The sequence below is a fragment of the Diabrotica virgifera genome, chromosome 7, assembly GCF_917563875.1.
Source record: "Diabrotica virgifera virgifera chromosome 7, PGI_DIABVI_V3a".
NCBI lineage: Eukaryota > Metazoa > Arthropoda > Insecta > Coleoptera > Chrysomelidae > Diabrotica > Diabrotica virgifera.
Genome location: NC_065449.1, coordinates 95,591,044 through 95,618,673, shown reverse-complemented (window position 1 = coordinate 95,618,673; position 27,630 = coordinate 95,591,044). Strand labels below are relative to the sequence as shown.

The following is a 27,630-nucleotide window of genomic DNA, read 5'->3' as shown; positions in this document are numbered from 1 at the left end:
GAAAATAACTATATTTACACATACAAAACAACTACAGTAGGAAAAATGAAAGGTTACCCATGAACGAACATATATTATAAACACGCTGTATTTTTCTGTCTCGGTGTCACAAAAAAAATTGACCAACGCAAGTACATGTAATACATACTTATATAAGCTGTTCTTATAGTACTTGTACTAGTTCATTATTTTCTGGAACATAGAAAAGATGTGTTTAATATGATCGCTCATGGGTAATCTTTCATTTTTCCTGCTATTTTACATATTAAACACATCTACTTTATTTATGATATCAAATTACAATTTATTAGACCGACCGCGAGAGTATATAACACTGACCTCTATACTAATTCAAAATCGTCTTATATACCCCATTACAATGTTCTATTAATCTTTCGAATAAAAAAGAGATTATTACGGGAGAGTTCACAATTAAAAACATATTTTTTTAGAATAACAAAGAATATTTACACACATAAAAATAATAGGTCATAAATTTATCCTCGGAGGGCTAACTGGTTTTTATAGGCTGTAAACATAGTCGGATGATTAAGCTAGTATTTGAATACAGGAAGCGAGTAACAATCATTTAACTCATTCACTGCCAGAGTGTTTTGTTTAGTTTTTTACGTTCAGGTCAAGTGGTATATTGCAGATAGGAAAAAATGTTCATTCTTTGAACCAAGCTACGCAGAAGTAGATTTCCACGGATAAATGAAGTCTTATGAAAGAAATTCACGTCACCCATATTAAGACATTCGTGGAAATTTGTCTCTGGCACGAAAATGAAAAAAAATTTCTCGGTCATATTGACCGAGCTGGTCTGTGGGAAAGCTACTTTCTCGGTCATATTTACCGAGACGTCAGCGAACGAGTTAAAAGGTTTCATTAGTCAAAAAATTGGAAGAACGAGTCATCTAAAAAATGTGTTTTGTAAATAACCCCTCAATATGCTGCATCAATTATCGTAAGCGATATTCCCCAAGTATCGTATTTTACGATACTTGGGGTACATCGAGAGAATCGGAAGTAAACGAATGCCAAAAATGGTACTCTCACGAAGACCAATACAAAAGAGGAGGAAAGGCAGACCAAGGAAAAGATGGAAGGACAGTGTGTATGAAGACTTGAAGAAAAGTAACATTGAGAGATGGAAAGAACTAGCATTGGACAAAAGGAGATGGAGGGAGCTGGTGAAGGAGTGTATAAAAAGACTGAAGTGTAATTAAATAAAATTTATAAGTTTTATAAGTTATCTAAGTTATATTACGTTATTTATTATATTATTTATGTAATCAGAAATGTAAACATTTTAGCCCTAGGCCTTCAAGGCCTGTTGCGCTTAATAAATAAATATGCTGCATCAAACTGCTTGAAACAAATTTCACACTAAGTTTTTTCTCCACTGTGAATCTTTAAATGTGTTTTCAAAATATTTGGCTGAGAAAACTGCTTCAAACAAATTTCACATTTATAAGGTTTTTCGCCAGTGTGAACTCTCAAATGTGCTTTCAAAGTTCCTACTTGAGCAAACTGCTTCAGGCAAATTTCACACTTGTAAGGTTTTTCTCCAGAATGTGTTCTCAAATGAATTTTTAGACTACCTTTTTGTGAAAACTGCTTAAAACAAGTTTCACAGCTGTAAGGTGCAAGTCCAGTGTGAGTTATTGAATGTTGTTTCAAATCACATGCTGTGTCAAATTGCTTAGAACAAATTACACACTTGTAAGGTGTTTTTCGAGTGTGCGTTCTGAAATGTGTTTTCAAATGATCTAGTTGAGAAAATTGCTTGGAACAAATTTCACACTTATAAGGTTTTTCTCCAGTGTGACATCTCATATGACGTTTCAAACTACCTGCTGTAGAAAACTGCTTAAAACAAAGTTCACACTTGTCAGCTATTTCTTGAGTATGAGATCTCATATGTTGTTTCATATAACCTGATTCAGAAAACTCCTTAAAGAAAATTTCACAGTTGTAAGGTTTTTCACCAGTGTGAATTCTCATGTGTTGGTTTAAAGGTTTTTTAAAAGCGAACTCCTTAAAGCAAATCTCACACTTGTAAGGTTTTTCACCAGTGTGAACTCTCAAATGTCTTTTCAAACCTAATATTACAGAAAACTGCTTTAAGCAAATTTCACAATTATAAGGTTTTTCTCCAGTATGTGTTCTCAAATGAACGTTTAGACTACTTTTTACAGAAAACTGCTTACAACAGATTTCGCACTTGTAAGGTGTTTCTCCAGTATGCGATCTCATATGTTCTTTTATATGACCTGATTCAGAAAACTGCTTAGAACAAATTTCACACGTATAAGGTTTTTCACCAGTGTGATATCTCATATGCCGTTTCAAACTACCTACTGTAGAAAGCTCCTTAAAACAAATTTCACACTTTGTGTGTGTGCTTGAATGTTGTTTCAAATCACATGCTGTGTCTAACTTTTCACAACAAATGTCACACTCGAAAGGTGTTTCTTGAGTATGTGATCTCATATGTCGTTTAATATTACTTAGTTGAGAGAATTGCTTAGAACAAAGTTCACACTTGTATGGTTTTTGTCCAGTGTGTACCATCAGATGTTGACTCAACTGGCTTGCTTGGGAAAACTGCTTGCAACAAATTTTACACTTGTAAGGTTTCTCTCCAGTGTGTATTCTCATATGTCTTGTTAAAGTTCCTGATTGAATAAACTGCTTAAAACAAATTTCACACTTGTAAGGTTTTTGATCAGTGTGCAATCTTGAATGTCTTTTCAAACTTTCTACTTGTGCAAACTGTTTGAAGCAAATTTCACAATTATAAGGTTTTTCTCTAGTATGGGTTCTGAAATGATTTTCTAGTTTACTTTTTTGAGAAAACTGCTTAAAACAAATTTCACAGTTGTAAGGATTGAGTCCAGTGTGTGTTGGTGAATGTTGTTTCAAATCACAAGCTGTGTCAAACTGCTTACAACAAATTTCAGACTTGTCAGGTATTTCTCCAGTATGCAAACTCATGTGTTGTTTGATATGACCTAATTGCGAAAATCGCTTGGAACAAATTTCACACTTATAAGGTTTTTCCCCAGTATGCACTCTCAAATGTCTTTTCAATGCATTTGAATCACTAAATTGTTTAAAACAAATTTCGCACTTGTAAGGTTTTTCTCCAGTGTGCAATCTCAAATGTGTTCTCAAATTACTTGCATTTCTAAACTGTTTAGAACATGTTCCACACTTATATGGTTTTTCCCCAGTATGTACCATCAGATGATGCCTCAAAACATTTTTTTGTGAAAACTGCTTGGAACAAATTTGGCATTTGTAAGGTTTCTCTCCAGCGTGTATTCTCAAATGTCTTTTTAAAACATCTGTTTGCGTAAACTGCTTAAAACAAATTTCACACTTGTAAGGTTTTTCGCCAGTGTGAACTCTCATGTGTCCAGTTAAATGACATTTTTTAGCAAACTCCTTGAAACAAACTTCACACTTGTAAGGTTTTTCACCAGTATGCACTCTCAAATGAATTTTTAGACTACTAATTCTAGAAAACTTCTTAAAACAAATCTCACACGTGTAAGGTTTTTCCCCTGTATGTATTCTCATATGTTGTTTCAAATCACTTGAACGAGAAAGCTGCTTGAAACAAATTTCACACGTGTAAGGTTTTTTTCCTGTATGAAGTTTCATATGCTGTTTCATATTACATGCTTGATAAAAATGCTTAAAACAAATTTCACATTTGTAACGCCTTTGTCCAGTCCTGACTTTTATATTTTTATTTGAAATTTCTGCTTCCGAGTGTCCATCCTTACAGCTTCCTTCATGTTTATGAGATGAATGTGTAGGTAAAGTTTCCACAGTTTTCATTTTATTCTCCTGGGAACAACCTAAAATACAAATCAACTATAAGCATTTTACTGGAAAAGAAAAATTATTGCAGAAATAATGGAATGTAATAAATAATAGTAAAACTAAAGATCAAGTGAAGCCTTGATATTCCAATGGCGCATTCTCACGGTTCGATTTTAGTTGATCAACTTTAGTGGATCAACTAAAATCGATCACGTTTGTTGTTCACGCATTTCAAACAAGATTGAAGAAAGCAGTTTTAATAAAATGGAGCCAAGTGTATGTAATTATACGCGAAAGTATAAATATTATTATGTAAATTTTACATTAGTAGTTACTATTATAATTATTATAAATATTTACGTTAGTAGTTTGTAGTTTACTGATTCAGCAACTCAGGAAAATTATGTTAAGTTAAGACGGAATAAAGAACACAAAAAACGTCACTTCTGGATACGAAATTGGGTTAAGAAGAAATGAATGTGGTATTTCAGAAACTCTACTAAAAGAACTTGGTTTGGAGGATACAGAAGGATTTAAAAATCTGAACATAACACTCTCTGACCACTATAAACTCATTTTGTTGATTTGAAGGATAAAAATTTGTGCAGACTGAGGAGATAAGAGTGATTCAAGTCAACCAGCAAATGTTCATACGCTTCAAACGTGATTCAACTCATCTGAAAAATGTCGATGATTCATAACTTGAACGATAAAGTTTGACTCGATCAATCTTTTGTTAAATCAACAAAAGTTGACAGACTAAAATTGAAACACATGTTCTCAGAGCTATTCTCATTCGATTTTAGATGATCCACTAAAGTTGATCAACTAAAATCGAACCGTGAGAATGCGCATAGCTTATGCCACCATTGGATTTTATTCCTTACAGTTTACTGTTAGGTGGCAACAGTTTGTTGATAATGACACTTCGAATAATTGTCTTAAATTGTTTATTTTAATATTCACCATTATGGATGTTGGTACAGTATAAATACCGTCGCATGTCATTGCCTGTATCAGAGATCCAACTTGACATTGTTGCCAAATTATAAAAAATTCCTGAATTCATTTTAAATCGAATATATCACATAATTATTGCACAATCTATTTAGAAAAACGATAATCGGTACATCTATTTGTCTTCCAGAGATAAATCGACTCCATAAATTTCGAATTTCTAGTACCGGCCATAGGCACCGTAATTTTTTCAAATTCAAAGAACGAAAAATATTCAAATCGATTTTCCCTAAAAAACGGTGTATTGTACCGACTTAAAGCAAGAGTACCTTTTAGTACTAGAATACTTAACAATTTAATAATCCAGTATCAAAAATGCTTAAAAGTTAAGGAAAAAGAAGTTATACGATATAATAACCGTTTCCCTACCCAAAACGGATGCCTATGACCAGTACTACAAATTCGCAATTTATGGAATCGATTTATCTCTAGAAGATAAATACGCGTACCAGTTTTCGTTTTTCTAAACAGAAGTGTACTAGACGCCATCTTCAAAGAAGTTTGTTTCACGTTAAGAACGGAACATTGCGCTTATGGAGATCAGTGTTGCCAAACCTCTCGAGCACGTGCCGATACACGATTCATTTAATCAGTACGGCGCACAGTGTTCAAAATTGGTCAAAACGTGATCGAAACTAAATTTGTTTAAACTGTAAAAGTGATCCGGCTGAAAACTTGGAATATTTGAGGTATTATACCGTATAACGAGTATATTATAACAGCGGTCGTTTTTTTTAGTCTTCATCCCTTCATTAGGGGGTGAATTACTTAAAAAATATCGTTATACAGGGTGTTTCATTAAGAATGTCCAATTTGATTTGTAGATTCTAGACCTCAAAATATTAGGATTTAACCCAAATCACTTAAATAAAATGTGGCTCGTTACAGAGTTACAGGGTGTTTTATTTAAAAATTTAAAAAATATTTTTGCTCATTGGTTTAAAACTATTTGACGTATCCTTTTCATACTTGGCAAAAAGTGTGGGTACTGTACACCCTATAAAATTATGTTAAACAATCGTTTCTGCCTATTACCAGAGGCGTACGACAGGGGACAGTGAATGGTTGAGCCTTCCCAAATTTTAGGCTACTGGCGGAAATGCAATTTTAGCACAATTTTTCGATTCTACAATACTATCTATGTAAATAACATACACTTCATTCGCAACGATAAAGTCATCAGTTTTCGAGATATTTGAAGTTAAACATGTAACGGCACAGATATTTAATTAATGTATTGTGCCGCTTAATTTTAAACTTCAAGTATCTCTATTACCAATGATTTTATCGTTAAGAATGAAGAGTATATTATTCATTATTAATGATAAAATCATAAGTTTTCGAGATGTTTTAAAATTAAGCGACACAATACATTATTCAAAATGTCTGTGCAGTTACTTGTTTAAGTTCAAATATCTCGAAAACGAATAATTTTATCGATAGGTGTGAGGAGTATGTTATTTACATAGCGGGTATTGAAGAATCGAAAAATGGCGCTAAAATGGAAATTCAGCCAGTGGAGTAGGAATTGGAAAGGGTCAACCCCTCACTGTCCCCTATCTCGTACGCCTCTGGGACTAACCAGAAACGGATATTTAACATAATTTCATAGGGTGTATAGTACCTACACTGCCTGTCAAGTATGAGAAGGATACGTAGAATAGTTTTAAAATACTGAGCATAGTTTTTAAATTTTTAAATAACACCCTCTGTTACTCTGTAAGGAGCCATATTTTATTTAAGTGATTTTGGTTAAATCTTAATATTTCGAGGTCTAGAATCTACAACTCAGACATTGGACATTCTTAATGAAACACCCTGTATATATATTTTTAACAGTGTTATGAGTGGTAAGAAATACTCAATACTTTTAGAAAAAAACACAGTATTATTGGTACACCCGGTATACAATGACATCTTACCCGTCTAGCAACAATATTATTACGGAGATATTGTTAAAGAATAAGGCTATAACATATTAAATAACTTAAATCGGACAAGAGGTTTAGGAAATTCGAGACATCAAAAATGTCCCATTTTACAGGTGGTGCGTTAATTTTGGTGCTTAGTGTATTAATATACCCGGATTATGCGACAGATTATGACGGAAGCTCGAAACAAATGAGAAGCGTTGAAAAACCCTATAACGTATATGCGCGTAGAGCTAACAATTTTTGATGAATTCGCGCACATTTACATTTACTCCAAATCCCAACATTTTCCCAATCGCGCCTAAAGAAATATAACTTCAACAAATTGTTAATATAGCTATTTATAAAACTAATGTACAATATATTCTCTATTAAGCAAAAACACTACTTCATCAAAACTAAAATCTCTTTTCGCAACCCCAACAAATATCATGTGTTTGACATACATGTAAACAATACGTACGAATGCAATTAATTCAGACTAAACGCGCGCAGCGCTCGATGCAATGCGCCATGTACTCAGTTGCGCAGTTTTCCGCAGTTTGTGTTATATATTTTTTTATTCCTTACATTGTAATCTTTCATCTAGTGAAGGATTTAACGTGGCACAAGATGGCACAATAATCGTAATACGCTGTCAAACATTAATTTTATCAAAAATTGTATTCGCGGTGTGCAAGTACTTGGAAGGGAAACGAGAAACGACCGTGCGCGAGTCGCGGAGAAATATTGCAACTATCTTAAATAATTCATATTGTCAATTGAAATTGTCAAATTGACGTATATTTCATACCTTCTGTCACTGAAGCAGAAAAATTATATATTGCTCCACAATATTGATATGATATGCAATTATTATATAAACGTAAATGTAATTAATTGTATTTTGAGTGCAGTACTGCATTTTAATAACTAATTTTATTTACTACATACAATTGTTCACGTTTTCATAACATAACCTGAATCTTATTTTGTCTTCTTACTATTTTCTTGGACTATGGCCTTGACAATTATCCAGTAACCAGGACTAATATAATTGGCCAATATAATTAAAAGTGCGAATAAAAGTACAGAGCGTAGAAATAGGGGTCGCTTTGCCGAACTTGCACGGTCCCAATAGGTTTTTAGACAGCCGATTATATCAAAATTATAATCACCTTTCCGTGAAGCTAACTATGTATATCATTTTAATCTTTAAAGTATGTATTTTTATCTCCAATAATTACTTTTACATTAACTATCCACATAAATGAAGTAATAATCAAAGTAAAAGGCATATTCTGAGGATTTAAATTTGATGTATAAAATTATATTGAATTTTGTACTTTTGCTCATTAATACATCTGGCCCTAACAAACTTAAAAAATCAATGTTTGCTGAAAAGTTGCATCATGAGTAGTACAAACAAACCCCTTAATTTCGGCATTCTCAGATTTATTTTTTTTGGACTTTCGATCACGTTTCCTTCAATTTTGAACACTGTGCGGCGTGGCATTGAGGCGCTTCTATTATCCATAAGAAATACATTGGTTTATCTAAAAGCATATTTGGACTAGGTGATTTCGGTCAAACCTCAATATTTTGAGCCCAGGAATCTACAGTTAAAATATTTCCAATCAATAATGAAACATCCTATAATAAAACAAATACTTATAGTAAATAATAAAAGCAAATCTGAGGGAGCATCCATAAACTACGTCGTTGAAAGGGGGGAGGGGGGACTTTGCTTATTACGACGGTAAACGACAGGGGGGAGGGGGCCATAAGTGCACATCCGACGTCGTTTGAAGTTCACGAATATAAAAAATATACCCCATTTTAGAATGAAAAAGAAGTTGTATATTACTTTTATCGCATACTTTTCATTTCGTTTTTATCACTCACAGCCTTAATAATATTGCTAGCAGTTTTATACAGAATAACAAACAATAAAACATTGTCCTATGTCTTTAAACAAACGCTTCTTTTCAGAACAACGTCTGAAAGCAATAAATATTAAACTGTTCACTTATTTACTGAATACTCTGTGAAAAAAATCTAAAAGAATGAATAGAAATAAAATATTCTATTCTATTTAGTTAGTACAGTGTATCTAATTATACTTAATAAAAGAAATGGCATTGAAATCAAAACAAAATAAGTATCAAGATTTATATGATGCAGTTAAAAAAGCATAGGAACTCCGATAAAAGCGTTGTCTTTTGTCTCTATAAAGCTAATTATTAGTTGTACAGTGAATTGAGAGAGTACGCGGATATTAATGAGCTACATAGTAATGCTGATCTGGATACATTCGTAAATAAACTTTGAGAGCTATCTTTTAAAAATCTAGGAACAAGGAATTTAAAAAAAATCAATTAAAAGGGTGGTCATGAGTTGCAATTGCGACGTCGGTATGAGGGGGGGGGTCAACTGCAAACTACGCTTTACGACGGAAGGGGGGGGAGGGTATTAAAAACTCCAAAATTTTTACCTGTCTAAATGAATTGAAATTATCCCATTAAGGAATGTAATTCTAATTTGTTAATAACCCTGATTTACGTAACTTGGTTTGCTCAAAATTTGTCAAAATGCTGCTAGTAATCACATACATCTTCTCAAATTTTTTCAAAATTTTTGAACTTCAAATTTTTTTTGGGGTTCAGATCAACCTTAATAAAACAAAAGATAAAAATTTATTTACGTATAAAAAAATGGATTTAGCAGGTTTTGAAACTAACCAGTGGAGATAGCGTGGAATTAGCGAATTTTGGATATAACTACAGGTGAATTTTCCTTATTCTTCTTTTATTAGGACATGCTTTTTCAACTTGTTTAGTTATTTCTTCCATTATTTTAATTATTAAAAGCAAATTACAGACAACAATATTCACACAGTTTTGAACTATACCGCCATATTGAAATCTTCAGAATGAAAGGAGCTGACGGGTTTTGGAAAAAATTCTTAACTAAAACCAAAGATAGTTCAAAATATGCAAAAAGTGGTGTTAGCGGATATTGGAATTATACGACTCAAATAATAAGTGTTACCAATGTACGCCAAAATATCACCTTCATTTGATCACAGTTAACACCTTGGCTGCGTTTAGAGATATTTATAAACTTTACTTTGAGTGTGTTACGAGGCATACGAGTATGTCCTGTAGTGAACCTTTGTCACAGTGCGTTATGACACAGTAGTAGTGTAATACAAGGTATATTTGTCTCGTAAAGCAGCCAAGATGTTAAAGTGGTCAGCAACACAGGCGAAGCCTAAAACAAGTTGTGGTTAAACTATTCTTAAGTTTACATTAACAGAAACCTTCAAAAATTATTTCTGTAAGTATATAATAAAATAGGCCTAATGGCTGCAATTCCAGTGTACTTGGCTAAACAACTCTAAAAAGGAACAAACCTATGACATATATTTCAGTGGCATAGCACCTTTACTTTATCTGGGGGTGAGGAAAGATATTAAATTCGTATAAAAAGAATATTAAATTATATAAAAGAATGATGTAACTGCCAAAAACCAAATTTCTCAGGAGAACAAAAAACGATTTTTAAATATTTAAATTAGGGATTAAATCAGGTGTAATCGTCCAGGAGAATCGGTATGGCGTTTATTCTTACAATGATGGCTTTTATTCTTATCCCTATTGGTTCGAATTTCATTATCTTAATTTAATTCCCCCATTTTCAACCGTATCTACAGTTGCGTCATCATTCATCTAAAAAAATTTTAAATATTTAAAATAGTGCTTAAATAAAGAGCAATCGTTCAGGAGCATCGGTATGGCGTTTATTCTTACAATGTTTCATCCCTTTTAGTTTCATCCCTATTGGTGCGAATTTCATTTCTTAACACTTTTTCTAAACTTTTTTCTAAAATATCATTGTTATTGATATTAGAATATATAATATTATTAAATTAATTAAATAAAATGTATATTTATTTATAAAATATGATTCGAATTTTTGACTTCATGCGCACCTGGATAAGAATTTCTAGTGTATCGTTGACTGGCTCCGATCGGCACAAGGCAAATTAGAACGTTTTTCTAGAAAAATAATTATATAACGGAATTTAAAAAAAAATAAGTTTATTTATTCTAAAGAGATACAGGAATTTGATTCACATGTGAGCATTTTCAAAGCATTCTTCAACACAAAATCCGGGTTAATCAGGACATTCTTCGCAGTGATATGTTGTCTGCTTTCTAATTTTGTTTTCGGAGCATATTTTGCAACGATTTCTCTTTGTTGGTTCCTTATTGACCTTAAGAATTTTTGAAATACTATGTCTGAAGTAAAGTTTTTCTGGATTTTTAAACATAAGTTTCTGTTTTTTACACTTTAAAGGGCCCGGCATACTTTCCGCCATTTTGAGTCATGAATCTACCACAGCAAAAGCGGGTAAAATTTTTTGACACTTTCTGTCCTCACTCACACACACGATAAACATTAACTAACGTCGGCGTCGTACTAAGTAAAATATACCGTCTTAAAAATAAACGGGTTACTGACTCCGATGAGAGTCATGTGCACCTAAGATTTATTTTTAAACCAAGAGAAGTAAACTAAAAAGACAGATTCACCCCCAAGAAAGTCACAAGAAATATCACTAAATGCTTCTTCTTTTTAGGTTGATCATATCGGGCTTTGACGGTAATCCATAAATATTATATTATACTAAGTAATACATCGCTAAAGAGTTCTGAAAACAATTGTTTTTTTATTTAAAAACAGACTCAAAACCTAAAATTTAAAGGAATAACGAAGAAAATACAAAAAATCGCTGATAAACTTAATTAACCTATAAAATGACAGAAGTGTCAAAATTTAGAAATTAGTGTCAAAATTTGATAACACAGGGAGTAAACTTGCCTGAGGTTGGACCAATTACAAACAAGACTATAGCAAAGGACCATTTTGACTATGCCCCGCTCACTCTAATAAAAAACATGTAATCGTATTTATTTTCCTTCCATTTAGTCAGAGGCGCTGATGTCGGCCTTGTGATTGGTGGAACATGACTTTTGACAAATCCTGCGCTATCTGTGAATCTGTAATCTGTGTTCGTGTTAGTTCGTTCGTTGTCGTTTGTCGTTCACTTATTTTATATGGTCGGTTATGTGATGTGTTTGTGTCACCATAAAAAGCTGATATTCATTCGTGTTTTTTGATATTTTTGTTATTTCATAATCGAGTATCTTTTTAAAGGTAAGTTTTTCTGATTGTAGGTACTGTTTATCCAACAGTTTTAAAATACACATTTTATTTCACGTTTTGTTGTTAGGTCTAATGGCTCCGTTCAGCTGTTGTGTGCAGACGGTGGAAAAATTCGACAAGTAAACATTTATTTAATCCAAATTACTCATATTTCTATGTAAAATGTCACATTATTGTTTAAATAAATAAGTAAGAAACAAAAGTTGTTTGTGTTTTACCTTTATTGTCCACTTGTGTAGAAGCTACAGACCACTTATGTGGAGGCCAGATTTGTAATATCCTTCCAATTAAACAGGTGCTGAAATACGTGACATATTTTTTGAAGGGTAAGATCGCATTCTACCAAATCACACAACACTTTTTTCTATGATTTTGACTCCGTTTTCAACCTATCTACAGTTGCGTCATCCTTCATCTAAAATTTTTCTGTACAAAAAAACGAATTTTAAATATTTAGTATGCCGTTTATTCTTACAGCGATGGCTTTTATTTTCATCCCTATTGGTCCGAATTTCGTTATTTTAATTTAATATCCCCCCATTTTCAACCCTATTTACAGTTGCGTCATTATTCATCTAAAACAAGGTCTAAAATGGGACGCATTTCAATAACGAAGTAACTACCTTGTAGTGGCTCAGCACATAGTTCTGTCGCTTTTGTATCAATCTGTACACAGTATTTTAAAAGTTAATTACGCAATAAACAGGACAGGGGCGTCATTTGATAGGGTCTGGGGGGCATTTGCCCCCCCCCGACCCTGAAAATTACTGAAATTTACAAAAAATAGATCAATTTTGTATTGTTTGCATATAAATTGTATGTATTGTATATATAATGCTTGCTCCCTCTATCAAAATTTAAAATGACGCTCCTGAAACAGGAATTGACAAACTTTGCAGTTACGTCATTCTTCTTCCGGACCGGCGATATAAGTACCGTAAGTATTATTATGGTTGATATTGGAAACCAAAGCAATTAAAATTTGCTTATAAAAATATGTATTGACAAAATAAACCTAAATCCTAAATTTGTATAAAAAAAATTCTAAAAGTAAAAGTATAAGAATAAAGATCAAAGAATAAAGAAAAAACACAATTCACTTCAAACTACTTCAAATGCACTAACGCTTTGTATAAAAACAAAATTCTGACAATTCAACAAAATTAAATTCCTGTCAATTATCAATGGATCTGGCTGCAAGCTCTTAGAGCTTGCATCATTTTACAATGACTTAACACCGACCGGGCAATAAAAAAAAGGTCTCTAGGTACCACTATTTTGGTATTTATGTTTCAATACAAATACCAGCTTCGCAAGTGCTTAAAAAATTAAAATTTAATGGTCGCTCGTGTCTCTGTCGAGCATGTACAAAATAGAAAGTAAGCCACGCTCATGTCAGAGTCGAGCATGTACATTAAGGAGTTAAGCTAGTTATGCTGGCACATAATGCATGTCCACCACTGACACTGGTGATATTTTTTTTTCTTAAAAATGCTGAAGATTTTATATCTACCATGGCACTCTATGTGTAAATTGGACTTCATTAACAACATTCTTGTACAGGTATACACGAGCCGCTCTCAGAGAAAAAGTGGTATAACTAACAAACATTTGTTGGTGAAATGGTATATTTCTAATTACAAAGGAACAACAAAATGTAATAACTGCAATTCAGCATCCCATTTTCAACAAATTCTTTTTAAGAATCTGTCACAACTGGCTCAGTAAGTATTACTGAGATTTTTTAGTTCGTTAACATGCAAAATCTTTCATTTACTGAAAGTTAGGTTATAAGCAGTTATACCACTTTTACTCTGAGCGGCTCATATATGAATATAGCCACATATAAAAAAAATTAAAAACAACATATAGCCACATTTTGTCAAAAATAAGTTTATTTTCATGGAGTTTCTACCAGCCTTTACTATTTTGTGAAAAACTAATCCAACTCCCAAAGGAATTGCATACAACATAAAAATAGCAAGCCATAATCATTGCACCTTAAACAATATAATATTGCATTTAAAACGGTTTTTTTTAAAGTACTTCAGTGGATATACTTATGTCATTTTTAAAATCACCGAATCATATGAGGACCCTAGAAGTAAAGGGGTATTTATAAGCGACATTTTTGTAAATATTGAGATGCATCGCCGAACTGTAAATCTTTCATTCTATTTGGAGGTAAAGAGATCTAAGCAAAGCAATAAGTCTAATGGGTGCTGCTTTATATGGGCAAGTTACTTAGCCTCCAATCCAACTATGAGTAGGGCTTGGAAGAGAAGAGATACAAGTGCACTTGTTCGCCTGTGTCAGACTGTTAGTTGAGTTTGATATAATTTTGGATGGGTAGTGGTATAGCTCATCTAAAGCAATATTATATTGTTGTTAAAGTAATACTTTATTGTAAACTGCAGTGTTGTATGTTATTATAAACAACAGTGTTTTGTTTCTTTGTAAAAACTGAAGGTAAGTTAAGAAATGCTGTTTGCTCCAACTATTTAAATAGTTGGCAATAAGGCAAGTAGGTACAAACTTCATTGTGATTTCTTTTGGGAGGAAAAACAGGAGGACATGTAAAGAAAAGCTTTTACATGAATATTTTTAATACTCAGTTCAACTTTAGCTTCAAAAGCCAAAAACAGATACCTGTGATAAATGTGACAAATTTCAGATAAAAATTCAGCATGGTTTGGCAGAAGAAAAAGCTTTATTTATTGAAGCTAAATATTTAAACACAAGATAATTTTTAAAACGCTTTTTTATAAGTGGCCATTCTTATAAAAAGTGTGACCAAGACTTTGGTTTGATAGAGTTAAAAAAGAAAAGAACCAAAAAGAACCTGTATATACAGTAGAACCCCGCAAATCCGAACCCCGCTAATCCGAACGTTCGGCAAATCCGAACCAACGGCAAGTGAAAAAAAAATAAAAAATTCAAGACAAAAACTTAAAAGCATGTTTATTATACCGAATAAATACAGTAAGTTGAACAATTTAGGATTAATAGGACTTTGACATTTCAAATTTCTTAAAAATGAATATGTAGGTACTTCATATGTAGTGCTTATAAAGGTTAAATAATATAAACTTACTCCGATTCTCTTGCAGTTAACTTGAGTCCAAAAATATTGCCCACACTCTTGCAAGAACGTTTTGCGACTCAAAATCAACGAAAACGAAAGCTTTGATTATTAGTTAGGCTGACTTTCGGATAATCCGAACTTTTCAGAATTCGAACAGTCTGTCCCCCCAATTAGTTCGGATTTGCGGGGTTCTACTATACCTCAAAATTGGATAGTACTGGACTGGCAACTAAGAGTACAGATGGAAAATGACAATTTTTTATACTTTCAAACACTTGTGCTACACTTCAAGAAGAGTGTAAGTGGACTACAGAGTATGCAATAGGGAACTTGCATAAATTTTTAAATTCGAAAAAAATGTTATAAATCACAACAGAACATAATTTAAAACATGTATCAAAGATAAAAAAAGTTTTGTTTGTCTTTCGTTTGGCCCCTAAAGACGATTAAAAATTCAAATTAAAACAGGTGGTCCAAAACGCGTCGTGACGTCACTTGGTTTTACGTTTACATTTTTCCAATAAAGTAAACAGAATTTTAAATTAGACGTTATAAACGTCAGTAGAAAATACATTTATGTGACGTTACAAGTGTTTTTGATTATTTGAACTATTCATAGAAAATGTCTACTTTTACAAAATGGTTTTATTTTCATTAGTAAACCTTCGTTCCTTTCCTCCAAAAACAGTATAAAACTCCAATTTTAACAAACTGGTATATATTATTACAATGACATACGATAAATGTCATTAGAATATAAATATTTTTGACTTATTCCACGACGATGAACTGGCCAAATACCCAAGTAGGTGGAGGCCAATAAACTAAAGAAGGAGAAGAAGAATATACCTAAATATAAGTTGTGTCTAGGTATACGCTAACGTGTACGCAAATAAAAATGTTAGAGTGTCAGTGATTTCTTATTTTTTATTTGTTTAGTGTTTGTTTTTAAATTAACTATGGAGTGTGGACAATTATTTAGTTCTTTTAATGAGTTTAAGAACATTTTAAAACAGTACGAAAAAGATAAGAGACTATAAATTAATATATATTTTTTTAGTTATAAATGAAATAGTATTACCGTCCAAGATTAAAATAAAAGGAAGACCTAAAGCTTTCACAATAATAATTAACTTGTTCTGAAGCTATTATCTTTGTGGCATTTTTGTAATCAACTATTCTAAATGGGAACTAAGCCACAATTTAACTAAAAATTGATTTTATTAACGTTTCGACGTCTAAACCGGATGTCGTTGTCAAAATACAAAATATTATTAAATTAAACAAAAATGTTATTGCATAGTAAAAAATTTTTTCTAATAATTTATTTAATCTGACTAATTTTTGTATTTTGACAATGACATCCGATTTGGACGTCGAAACGTTAATAAAATAATTTTTTTAGTTAAATTGTGGCTTATTTTGTATTTAGAATAGTTGATTATAATAATTCACTTACGTATAAAAATTATTTTAACAATATTTTGTACCTACATGTCATGTCAACTAAATACATATAATTATTTTGCTAACCTAAATATATACTTTTATATATACAGAGTCGGTATTTTCTTATCGATGGTATGCGCATTTAATAAGAGCAACAAAGAGACATGCATTTATTATACATTTAAAACGGTTAGAAGATATTGGGCGGCCGAAGTAGGAAGAGTCACCAAAAAATTTCGCGTTGTAGCTATGGCTTTGTCAGACAGCGTTGCCGAATTTGGAAATTATCATAAGAAAATATTAAAGTAGAAAAAATAATATAGTTAACTTTTTGTAAACAGATATAATAAACAAATTATTTAAAAATAACAAAATATTGTTTTCACCCATTTTAAAAAAATGTGAAAACGTTGAATTATAATTCAACGTTTATTTTTTTACTTATATTTTTCTTTTAAATAATTTGTTTAGTAGATGTAGGTACTTATTTGTTCACAAAAAATAATAGGTACAGTAATGAGTGCGCTATTAAGAACCGGCAAAATAACGCAAAGGATGGAAAACATAATACGTTGTGAAATATAAAAAGAGATGAAACTAATAGAGATGTAAAATTATCGATAGGAACCTATAAATTTACATAACATTAAATAGTTTCGCACCTTTAGACATATCTGAGGAGTATAACAAATCTAACCGTGTCAGGAGAATTTTATAAGATTCTAAATGTTTTCTGTCACAGACGTCTAAAGGAGGGAAACTAGGTACCTGATGTAATGTAAACTTATAGGTTCCTATCGATAATTTTACACATCTACTAGTTTCATCTCTTTTTATTTCACAACGTATTAAGTTTTCCATCTTTTGCGTTATTTTGCCGGTTATTAGCGTGCTCATCACTGTATTATTTTTTTTTTCTACTTTGTTGGATAATTACGCATGTCTGTCTCTCTCAGAGACTTTGTAAACACAACTTTTCCGTCATTAGATAAGACAGGACAAATGAGCTGTCGAATGAAAGCTCATTACCCAACGATCTTATTAAGGTGAGAAATTTGGCCTTGCACTTCCAGTTTTAGAGTTGAAACTTGAAGTACTATTTTAAAGTCGCCCAATAAATATTATAAACGACTTATTATTGGACGCGCTTTAGCAAGACGAAAACCGTTATATTTTTCCGGCTTTGTGCAAGTCTGTCTGTCCATCTGTCTATCGAATATAACTACTACGTTATTAAAACACTCAACTCCGGTAGCGAGATAATATAGCAGGAGACCTGAAAGCTACGGGCTTGGAGAACTGGACAGAGATTGTCTAAGACAGAGAAGAGTGAAGGCATGCTGTCGAGTGGGCTAAAACCCACGAAGGGTTGTAACGCCACGTAGTAAGTATGAGGTGTCGAATTAAGGATGGTATTAAAGCTGAGAAATTGGACTTCACACTTCCGGTTGCAGAGTTGAAACTGGAAGTAGTGTTTTAAAGCCGCCGAAATAGTACAAGCGACATATTATTCGCTGCGCTTTAGCAATACGAAGACAAGGTATCAAATAAGATCTTATAACCCAAAGATGGTATCAGTTGCAACCGGAAGTACTGTTTTAAAATCACCGAATAGTACAATACATTTGTTTTCGTCTTGCTAAAGCGTGTTAAATAATACATTGCTTGTATTAATTCGGCGTCGTTAAAACCGTACTCCCTGTTGTAACTCTATAAACGGAAGTCCGAGGTCAAATTTCTTACTTCTAATGCCATCTTTGGGTTATAAGCTCTCATTCGACACATCATTTGTCATTCTATTTTTTTGTCGGACGGACCGACTTGAATAATACCGGAAGCATCTTGCTACGGCGCGTCGAATAATATGTCGCTTGTACTATTTCGGCGACTTTAAAATAGTAATTCCAATTTTAACGCTCAAACCGGAAGTGCGGTCAAGTTTCTCACTTTAATAACATCCTTGGGTTAAGAGCTTTCACTCTTACACCTCATTTGTCCTTCTGTCTGATCTTATGACGGAAAAGTTGTGTTTACAAAGTCTCTGGGACAGAAAAACTTGCATAATCAAAGTAGAAAACATATTATATTAATTTTTGTTAACAAATAGTGTAGGTACTAACCAAATTATTTAAAAGAAAAAACTAATAAAAAAATAAACGTTGAAATATAATTCAACGTTTTCACATTTTTTAAAATTGGCGAAAACAATATTTTTTTACTTAAGTTTTTTTCTTTTAAATAATTTGTTTATTATATCTGTTTACAAAAAGTTAAATATATTATTTTTTCTATTTTAATATTTTCTTTTGATAATTTCCAACTTTGGCAACACTGTCTGACAAAACCATTACCTACGACCCGAAATTTTTTGGTAACCATTCCTAGTTCCGCCACGTTCGGCCGTCTCACATCTTCTAACCCGTTTTAAATGTATAATAAATACATGTCCGGTGTGGTTTTCCGGTGTGGTTTTCTCCTGATCTCAAAGTTACAATTATTCAGAAAAAGAAAGTTCACAAAGAATATCTAAGAACCCCCACTCTCTTTCAATGAGTTTTCTGCATTAAGGGCTCAATGTAAACGCTTAAAACAACAATGTTATCGTGATTACATTGCATTAACTGAATCATCTCTCAGGGATATTAGAAATTTTTGGAAATTTGTTAGTAATAAAAATAGCAAACCTAATATACCATCAGTTGTACACTATAATAATATCACTGGTTCTAGTGGTACAGAAATTGTTAATTTGTTTGCTGAATACTTTTCAAAAACTTATAGTGATAGAGATTTACAGGATAATATTTTAGATTCTGGTGACATCAACTTATCACAATTTACTATATCTCAATTTGTCATTTCTATTTCGTCTATATATGAAAAACTTTCCATTTTGGATAGCAACAAGGGGCCAGGTCCAGATGGTCTTCCACCTTCTTTTCTTAAACACTTAAGCTTTTTACTTTCGAGACCTCTTTTTCACATTTTTAACCTGTCATTAAAGGCCGGGATGTTCCCAGACTACTGGAAAACTAGCTTTATTACCCCAATACTAAAATCTGGAGATAAGTCTCAAGTGAACAATTATCGTCCTATTAACATTCTGAGTTGTATTCCCAAAGTTTTTGAGAGTCTTGTTTGTGACTATTTGTCAGCAAGTTTAAAATGCTGTTTTATCGACCAGCAATTTGGATTTCTCTCTAGCCGCTCCACTGAACTTAATTTATTGTCATTTACCGACTTCCTTGTGGAATCTCTTGAGGGTGGCTTCCGGGTTCATGCTGTATACACAGACTTTACAAAGGCGTTTGACCGGGTAAATCATAAGATTTTAATCAATAAGTTGAGAGGTCTGGGTATCCAGGGTGAACTTTTAGAATGGTTGTTATCCTACCTATTTGAAAGAATACAAATAGTGTGTGTTCAGGGTTTTCAATCGTTTGAAATTAAGGTACCTTCAGGAGTGCCACAAGGGTCACACCTTGGACCCCTTCTATTCAATATCTATGTTAATGATATTGCCTCCTGTTTCCACTTTGCTTTTTTCCTAATGTTTGCTGACGATTTAAAATTATATTTGAAAATCGAGAATGATGGTGACTGTCAAAAATTACAATCTGACTTGGATCGGTTGAGCTATTGGTGTGATAACAACGGAATGGAACTTAATGTTAAAAAGTGTCATTTAATGGTTTTTGGTCGAAATAGAACTCCTGCAAATCATATCTATACTATTAAGGATTGTCCTTTAGACTCTGTATCTCAGATAAAAGACCTTGGTGTTGCGCTCGATTCCAGCTTATCCTACATCCCCCATATCTCATCTATTGTCTCAAAGTCACTTCAACTTTTAGGGTTTATCAAACGTTGTGCAAAAGACTTTCTAAATATCCCATCCATAAAAGTATTGTATTGTTCACTTGTGAGACCTCACCTAGATTACTGTTCATGTGTTTGGTCTCCACACTATAACACCCATATTCTAGCTATTGAGAGAGTTCAGCACAAGTTCTTAAGATTTGTTGCATTTAAACAAAATCAGAGGGTTGATGGAATTAACTATTCTAATATAGAAAAGTCACTCAACATAACCTCTCTCCAAATCCGACGCATGCATAAGGATCTCACAATGTTTTATAATATACTACACTCCAATAATTTTAGTCATCAACTATTGGAGAAAATTAGCCTCCATGTTCCCAGTAGACAAACGAGGCTAAATCAACCTTTTTACATTAGACCGCATCGCACTAACTACGGACACAACTCCTTCATGTCCAGAACACCTAGATTTGCTAACCAATATTCGGAAGGTTTAGATTGTTACAGTTTTCCAAATGAATTTAAAGCTCAGCTTAAAAACTGTGCGTGATAACTTGATATCCTTGTGTTTTTTACATTTTTTGTTAATGTTTGTTATTTATTTAATGTTCCTAGTTTGTATGATTAAAATTTTTAAATTTACTTTAGGTTAGGTTATAAATCTCCTGTGATTAATGTTTATACTGTATTTTAATTGGGTGATTGCCCGTTGATAAATAAAATAAAATAAAATAAAATAAAAATAATAAAATGTCTCTTTGTTGCTCTTATTAAAGGCGCATACCATCAATAAGAATATACCGACTCTGTATACATTGATTTATTACAATTAAGTTTGAAACATCTGAATAGTTCTGCTTCCCTTCCCTTAACAAATATTTTTCTATTAAACAAACACTAAATATATCAAAATAGCATGTACCAAAATATATAGTCACTGCGCAAGCTAAATAATGATGTCACTGGCTTGATGAAGTTTTATTTGCGTCTACCTAACTTTTTTATTTTCGTACACGTTAGCGTGTACCCAGACACAACGAAATATAACCATAATCAAAACTAATGCAAAACTATGTGACGTCACGGGCCGTTTGAACTATTTTATACCGCAGAAGACTTTAAATATATATTTCTAAGTTATTAAGAGTTTTTGAAGCATGCAATTTTGGAAATCTCATTTTTAAACAAAACTGAACATTATTATCTAATAAAAAAAATGTGCAATGGTTACATTTTCAATAAACAAATCTTTAACCCTGTTTTACAAGAAAACTGCTGGAGGTAGCATAGAAGAGTTTAGTGAGCTCTCTATGAAACCCACTGGAGCTGGCAAAAACTCTGCCCTTCAAATTTTCAACAGTTACTCAACTACGTACCTTACTTACAACTACTTAAGTACCTACTGTAAATTTAGCATGAGTTTTTCATAAATCTGCGACATGATGGTCAACAAAATGGAGACCTAGCAAACTATGAAGAAGCAGAAGTTGAAAATAAAGATTTGGATCACCATTACGACACTGATGTTAATGAATCAGAAGTCAATTATGTATTAGTGGTATGGGTAAGGTGAAGCATAAATTTGTACAAAAATGTTATAATCTTTTTACATTATTTACCTTTATGTTGCATTTCTTAGTCAGCGAACATAGTGGAAGCAGTTTCTGCTTACGATCAAACTGCGCGGACCCGCTTTTAAACGTTTTGAAAATGAATGCACGTCTTTAAACATACACAAACATAGTCAAAGCAGTTTCGCATGGGCCAACCGCTTTAACCTGCCTGACAGCTTTTACTGGAATGGGAATTTAGTTTTTTCCGTGCGGTTTTAATGTTTGAACAATGAATAAGGAGGCATTAATTGCTGCCGGTTTTGAACGATCCCCTATTTGGGACACGAGGGAGAACGATATTTCACTTTCTTTCATTATCTTATTTAAAGTTTTGAAATAGATGATGATATTCTCCATAAATTATTTTTCGCGATTAAGAAAATGTATACCAACTTTTTTTCTTTTCAGTTTAGTTAAAACAGAATCAAAAGCACTCATATCGTCATCAGAAGACGAAATTTTACTATAAGATATAGAAGCAACTGACAAATTTGAACGATTTCTCTCGCTTTTACCCATCTTCACTGTGTTACCATTCCCGCGTGCAACAAACGCTCAGATTCGCACGGTTTGCCTGTAAGCGGAAACCGCTTCCACTATGTGTGCCGCCTTAGTAAGAAGTAAAAGGGTATAAGTGCTACTTAGTAACCTAAAAATAGCTCTAAAATGGGTGAAGTCAATAAAATTATGATATTTTGTTACAAATAATAATAATAATGCCTACAGTTACTAAGCCAGAGAAAAAAAAAACTAGCAAACTAGAAAAACATTAAAAAATCATGCCGATTACAGTTAAGGCTCCTCTTTACTACTAGGGTCCTGATATGAGGCACTCAGAGCAACAGTGGTCTAACCCCAAAAACGTTTTGAGATAAATGCAATCTTTGCATTCGTATTTCCATTATGCTTATGGGATGGCACTAAGAATTATGTAGTGCCTCTTAGCCAAATATAGAGGTAGGTTGTGTAGCCCCTTGTTAATCCGAAGATTTAAATGTTGCTGCTTTTATTGATATATTAATCTAAAAATGCTCAATTTGTGGGTTAGGCCACTGTTGCTCTGAGCGCCTCAATATAATGTTGTTAACAGTAGTACTCACCAGAATGTGAATTTTTAATTTATACCAACAGAATATTCGAATATGTACCAACAAGTAAGGAAGACACAGACACAAACATAAGAAAATATGGTCAGTTTGGTACGTTGAGGATTGTGCACAAGCAACAAAAATGAAAAACCAAGCATATATAACAACAAAATTGACCATCAGCCTTATCTAAGGAGAATGTACAAATTATGAAAAAAATATAACTTATTTTTTGTTTAACCCTTTCCCTGCACGGATCGGTGCTAGGCTGTGTTTTCAGACAGGGCGCGTGGCACTGATCCGTGACACAAGCACATTCTCAATTTCATTGCCAGTAGGAACTGAGCATCTCTGCATGTCTTCCAGCAAAATGTAGCAAGTGAAAGAGATAACAAAATATTCCATAATGTGCAATTGTGGGGACGGTAAATATAAGCTGAACATTGAAATACTTCCTATGTATGACTTTCTACTATTATTTGTATCCCCTGAATTTTCTGAATATAATAATCGCTAATACTTACTTTCGTCATTTGTTGTTTGATTGTCTTCAAATGGTTTAAATTTATATTCATCTTGTTTAACTTTAGTAGTGTTTAGGGAGAATTCATTTAATTCTAAATACTCAAATGCATCGTATGTATTTTCTTGTTTGGGTTCCTCCTTTATTTCAACTTTGTAGGTACTCAAAGGATCTTCACAAGCCAGATCATTATCATTTTCTGTTTTATAAGTCTTTTCACTAACTTCTTGTGTTATTTCCATACTTCAATTTTACGATTTACACCCAAAACAAGATCTGCGTAAATTTTAGTATTTTTATCTATATTCTTGTAATTGTAAATGAACAAAATGTAAAAATCAATAAAGAGGAAGGAGAATGAGGAATAAATATAAATATGCAATAAATAATAATGAACTGTCACTGTCGTCTGTCAATAGTGTCAATAAGGAAGTATGAGGTCATATGTCAAATTCTAGGTGATCGTAAAGGCTGTATGACACCATAGAGGTATATATTAACATAGAGTGAGCCCTCACTCCGCCACCACCGACGACAAGATCTCTTCGACTGGTTTGCGGTATCTCTTTCTAGCACAATGTATCGAGAAACATAACATGAAACTAAGTGGGGGTACGGGACGGCAACTGAAATAAGGAGAATTACTTTATTCTTCTTTTTTCTTTAATTATTATGACAAATGACAAGACAACATAACCCAAATAATTTAATGCGGCTCTATTTCTATTTTTGAACAAAATGTTGGAAATATCTTAGTTTATTTTTAGTTCTAGCTTATTTACGGCTAGATTGAAAATCTGAATTTTCTAATATTGGTTCATGATTATCATCAGAGACTTGATTCGGTTCTTAAACAGGTAAATTTTTTGTCTCATCTGATATTGATTTGGTAGTGGAATTCTTTAGTGTATTATTTGGACTTTCATTTTCATCTTAATCACTATTGTGATTCAATAATTTTAGGTCACTTTTAGGAGCTGAGTACTTCGTTGCAACTGTACTTTTCTTTCTGTTTGGATACTGCATTAAGGCATAATCTGCATTGGCTTCTAAAAGATAATCCTCTTCAACTAAAGGATCAAACTTACTCATTCATACAAATTTTCTTAGTAATACTTTGTCTGAATCCTTCATGAAGAAATAGAATTTCTGCTAGTTGATCTTCATTGAAAAGTAAACACATGTTCATGATGTGTACAATTGGTTGCTGTAGACAGTAAACTTCATATAGAGTGCAGAGCATCTGGTATATAGAACATTTTTCCATTTAGTGATGTCTAAATTTCTGGTTTTCAATGCTAGATTCACTGCTTTCCATATAACTCCATTGTATCCTTAGACAAGGAAAGAGAGAGGACGAGTAATCCTATGACCAAAAGTGAAGCCAAACTGACACCGGGGATTTTGATCATCGACGTATCTTTGGGGTATTGTTATGCATTGAGTATTTAAAATAAAAACATGAAATGTATTTAAAATGAAGAATTTGTGTACGGTAAATGTTTTATTAAGTTGCTCATATTACGTACATATGTTTCAATACATACAGTCGGAAAAATGAAAGAATACCCATGAACGAACATATAAAACACGCTGTATTTTCCTGTCACCGTGTCACAAAGCAAATTGTCCAGTGCAAGTACATGTAACAATAATTATTACATGTACTTGCGTTGGCCAATTTTTTGTGTGACACGGTGACAGGAAAATACAGCGTGTTTTATATGTTCGTCCATGGGTATTCTTTCATTTTTCCTACTGTACATATGTTTTTATTACGAATTTTAGATGATGATTTACTTTATTTTTTATGAAATTTTAACCTTCAACGAACACCCACCACTGGCAACCCATTGTTATTTTTGACATGACCGCCATGTTTCTGGTGACAAACAAACCAAAAACTGGCTTCACTTTTGGAACGTGTGTGTTAAATGGGTGTTACCCGTCCTCTCTTTTTTCCTTGTCTAAGATTGTATCTTTTAACTTAACCATTTCCTTCAATATGGTGTTGTTCTACTTGAAGATATTCCTTTAGAGTGTAGGTAATTAATAAATTCTTGGTAAGTCAAGCTAGTCCCCCGGTCTGACTGGACGTATCTTAGCATGGAAATCTCGAAAATTCATCAATTTTTTTTTGTTCAGAATCTGTGAGGATACGTGAGAAAAAAGTAACGGGTCTTCCAGATTGACTCAGCATGATAGAAATAGCAAATTCATTCATGTATCTGTTTCAACAATGAGAATTTATTTTTCATTAATTACTGTCCATAGAAGTGCAATATTGTATATCCCAAAATATTTATAACTTTTGATTGTAGTGACATTTATTTTGATTTAAAGTTAACCCATATTTTTTAACGGCATTTAAAAACTTCTGTAAATTCAAATCATAGCTATCTTGATCCTCACCACTAACTGTTATGTCATCTAAATAAGCGTAAACCCCTTGTAGATTTTCTTTTTTATTGATAGAATCAATGGCTCTCTGAAAATATGATAATCCATTGGTCACCCCAAGAGGAATACGACAAAATTGGTAAAGGCATCCACTTTCCTCAAAAGCTGTACATGGTTTGTCAGATTCATGAATTGGTATTTGATGATACGCGTTTTTTAAATCAACTTCCATCTGACGTTTATAATTTACGTTTTTGAAAAAAATGATGTATCACAGACTTAAAATGCGTTTATCTCAAACACAGTTAAGTTTAGCGAGATGAATGTAGTATACTTTTTTGAATAAAAATATGAACATAATAAAAATTTTGATTCAAAAAATTGAATGTATTAAATGAGTGCTGAAAGACGTATGTAGCTCCTTTTGGGAAATATTAAATTAATATTTATTGACAGAAAACTCCATTTTACAATTAAAATTAAAAGTCAAAATTAAACATTGAACACAAGTTAACTTACATTACTTACAATTAAACTAACGACATCAAAAAATTAAAACCAAATTAAAATAATTCACGTGAAATAGTCCTTTTAAAAGCATTTAGTGTGACTCCCATAAAGTCTATATTTGGAAACTCATTTACACTAGAAACAATTCTATTTAAAGGCATATTTTCTGCATGACGTGTATTGCACGATCTAGCGGATAGCAAGGGACATCTTCTCAAATTCCTAGCTGGAACATAAAAATCTATTCGACCCAGAATGCTAGGTGCAACAATAATACCATTTAACACCTTAAATATGAAATTAAGGTCAAAGTATCGCCTGCGATCCTCTAGACGGTGCAAATGAAACATCTGCATGACCTGACTGGAATTCAATTGCATTCCTCTAGTTCCTAATCTATACCGCAGATATATAACGAATTTATTTTGAATCGATTCAATTCGATATTTGTGATTCTCATAACTTGGACTCCAAATCACTGAACAATACTCTAGTAATGAACGAACATAACTCAAAAACAATCTCACAATTACAAACAAATTATTAAAATCATATGACATTCTGATGACTAACCCTAATGTCCGATTAGCACGTGCAATAGTGGCATCATAATGGTCCACGAAACTTAGCTTACTATCCAGTAACACACCTAAATCCTTAATTACCTGAACCCTAGATAAATCCACATCTCCGATCTTGTATTTAAAATCACTGGTGGTCTTATTACGTGAAAAAATAATATATGAGCGTTTCGAAGCATTCAATCTAAGATTATTTTCCTGGCACCAATGTACTAAAGAATCCAAGTCTCTCTGCAAACCCTCACAATCAGATTCTGACCTAATGCATTTAAATATCTTTAAGTTGTCTGAAAATATCAGGTATTCAGATTTAAAGTTCCTACCAATATCATTTACCAACAACAGAAAAAGCTTAGGACCCAAATGGGAACCCCTGACATGGTTTCAAATCCATTAGAAACACATCCTGCTGATCTTACTTGCAATGTTCTTCCTTGCAAATACGAAGTAAACCAAGCTAATAAAGAACCAGTGATACCAGAGTTTCTCAGCTTTGTAATTAAGACATTATGATCTAGTAGGTCAAAGGCCTTACTGAAATCGGTGTATATAGAGTGCACCTC

The 27,630-nt window shown here is 32.7% G+C and overlaps 1 protein-coding gene across 1 annotated transcript; it reads right to left on the bottom strand.

Moving 5' to 3' along the window:
- Positions 1-1,220: 1,220 nt before the first annotated feature.
- LOC114338470 (zinc finger protein 493-like) lies at positions 1,221-23,985 on the bottom strand. The gene is made up of 2 exons (XM_028289071.2): positions 23,578-23,985; positions 1,221-3,872 (listed from the first exon to the last, which is right to left on the bottom strand). The coding sequence occupies exons 1-2, from the start codon at positions 23,816-23,818 to the stop codon at positions 1,390-1,392; spliced, it is 2,724 nt and encodes a 907-aa protein (XP_028144872.2). The 5' UTR covers positions 23,819-23,985; the 3' UTR covers positions 1,221-1,389.
- Between the last annotated feature and the right edge of the window lie 3,645 nt (positions 23,986-27,630).

Bases quoted from the DNA above. Each gene is read 5' to 3' on its own strand.
- LOC114338470 (XM_028289071.2), bottom strand. From the start codon at position 23,818: ATGGAAATAACACAAGAAGTTAGTGAAAAGACTTATAAAACAGAAAAT. The intron at 3,873-23,577 runs GTAAGTATTAGC...TTTGTATTTTAG, and splicing joins TCAAACAACAAATGACGAAA to GTTGTTCCCAGGAGAATAAA.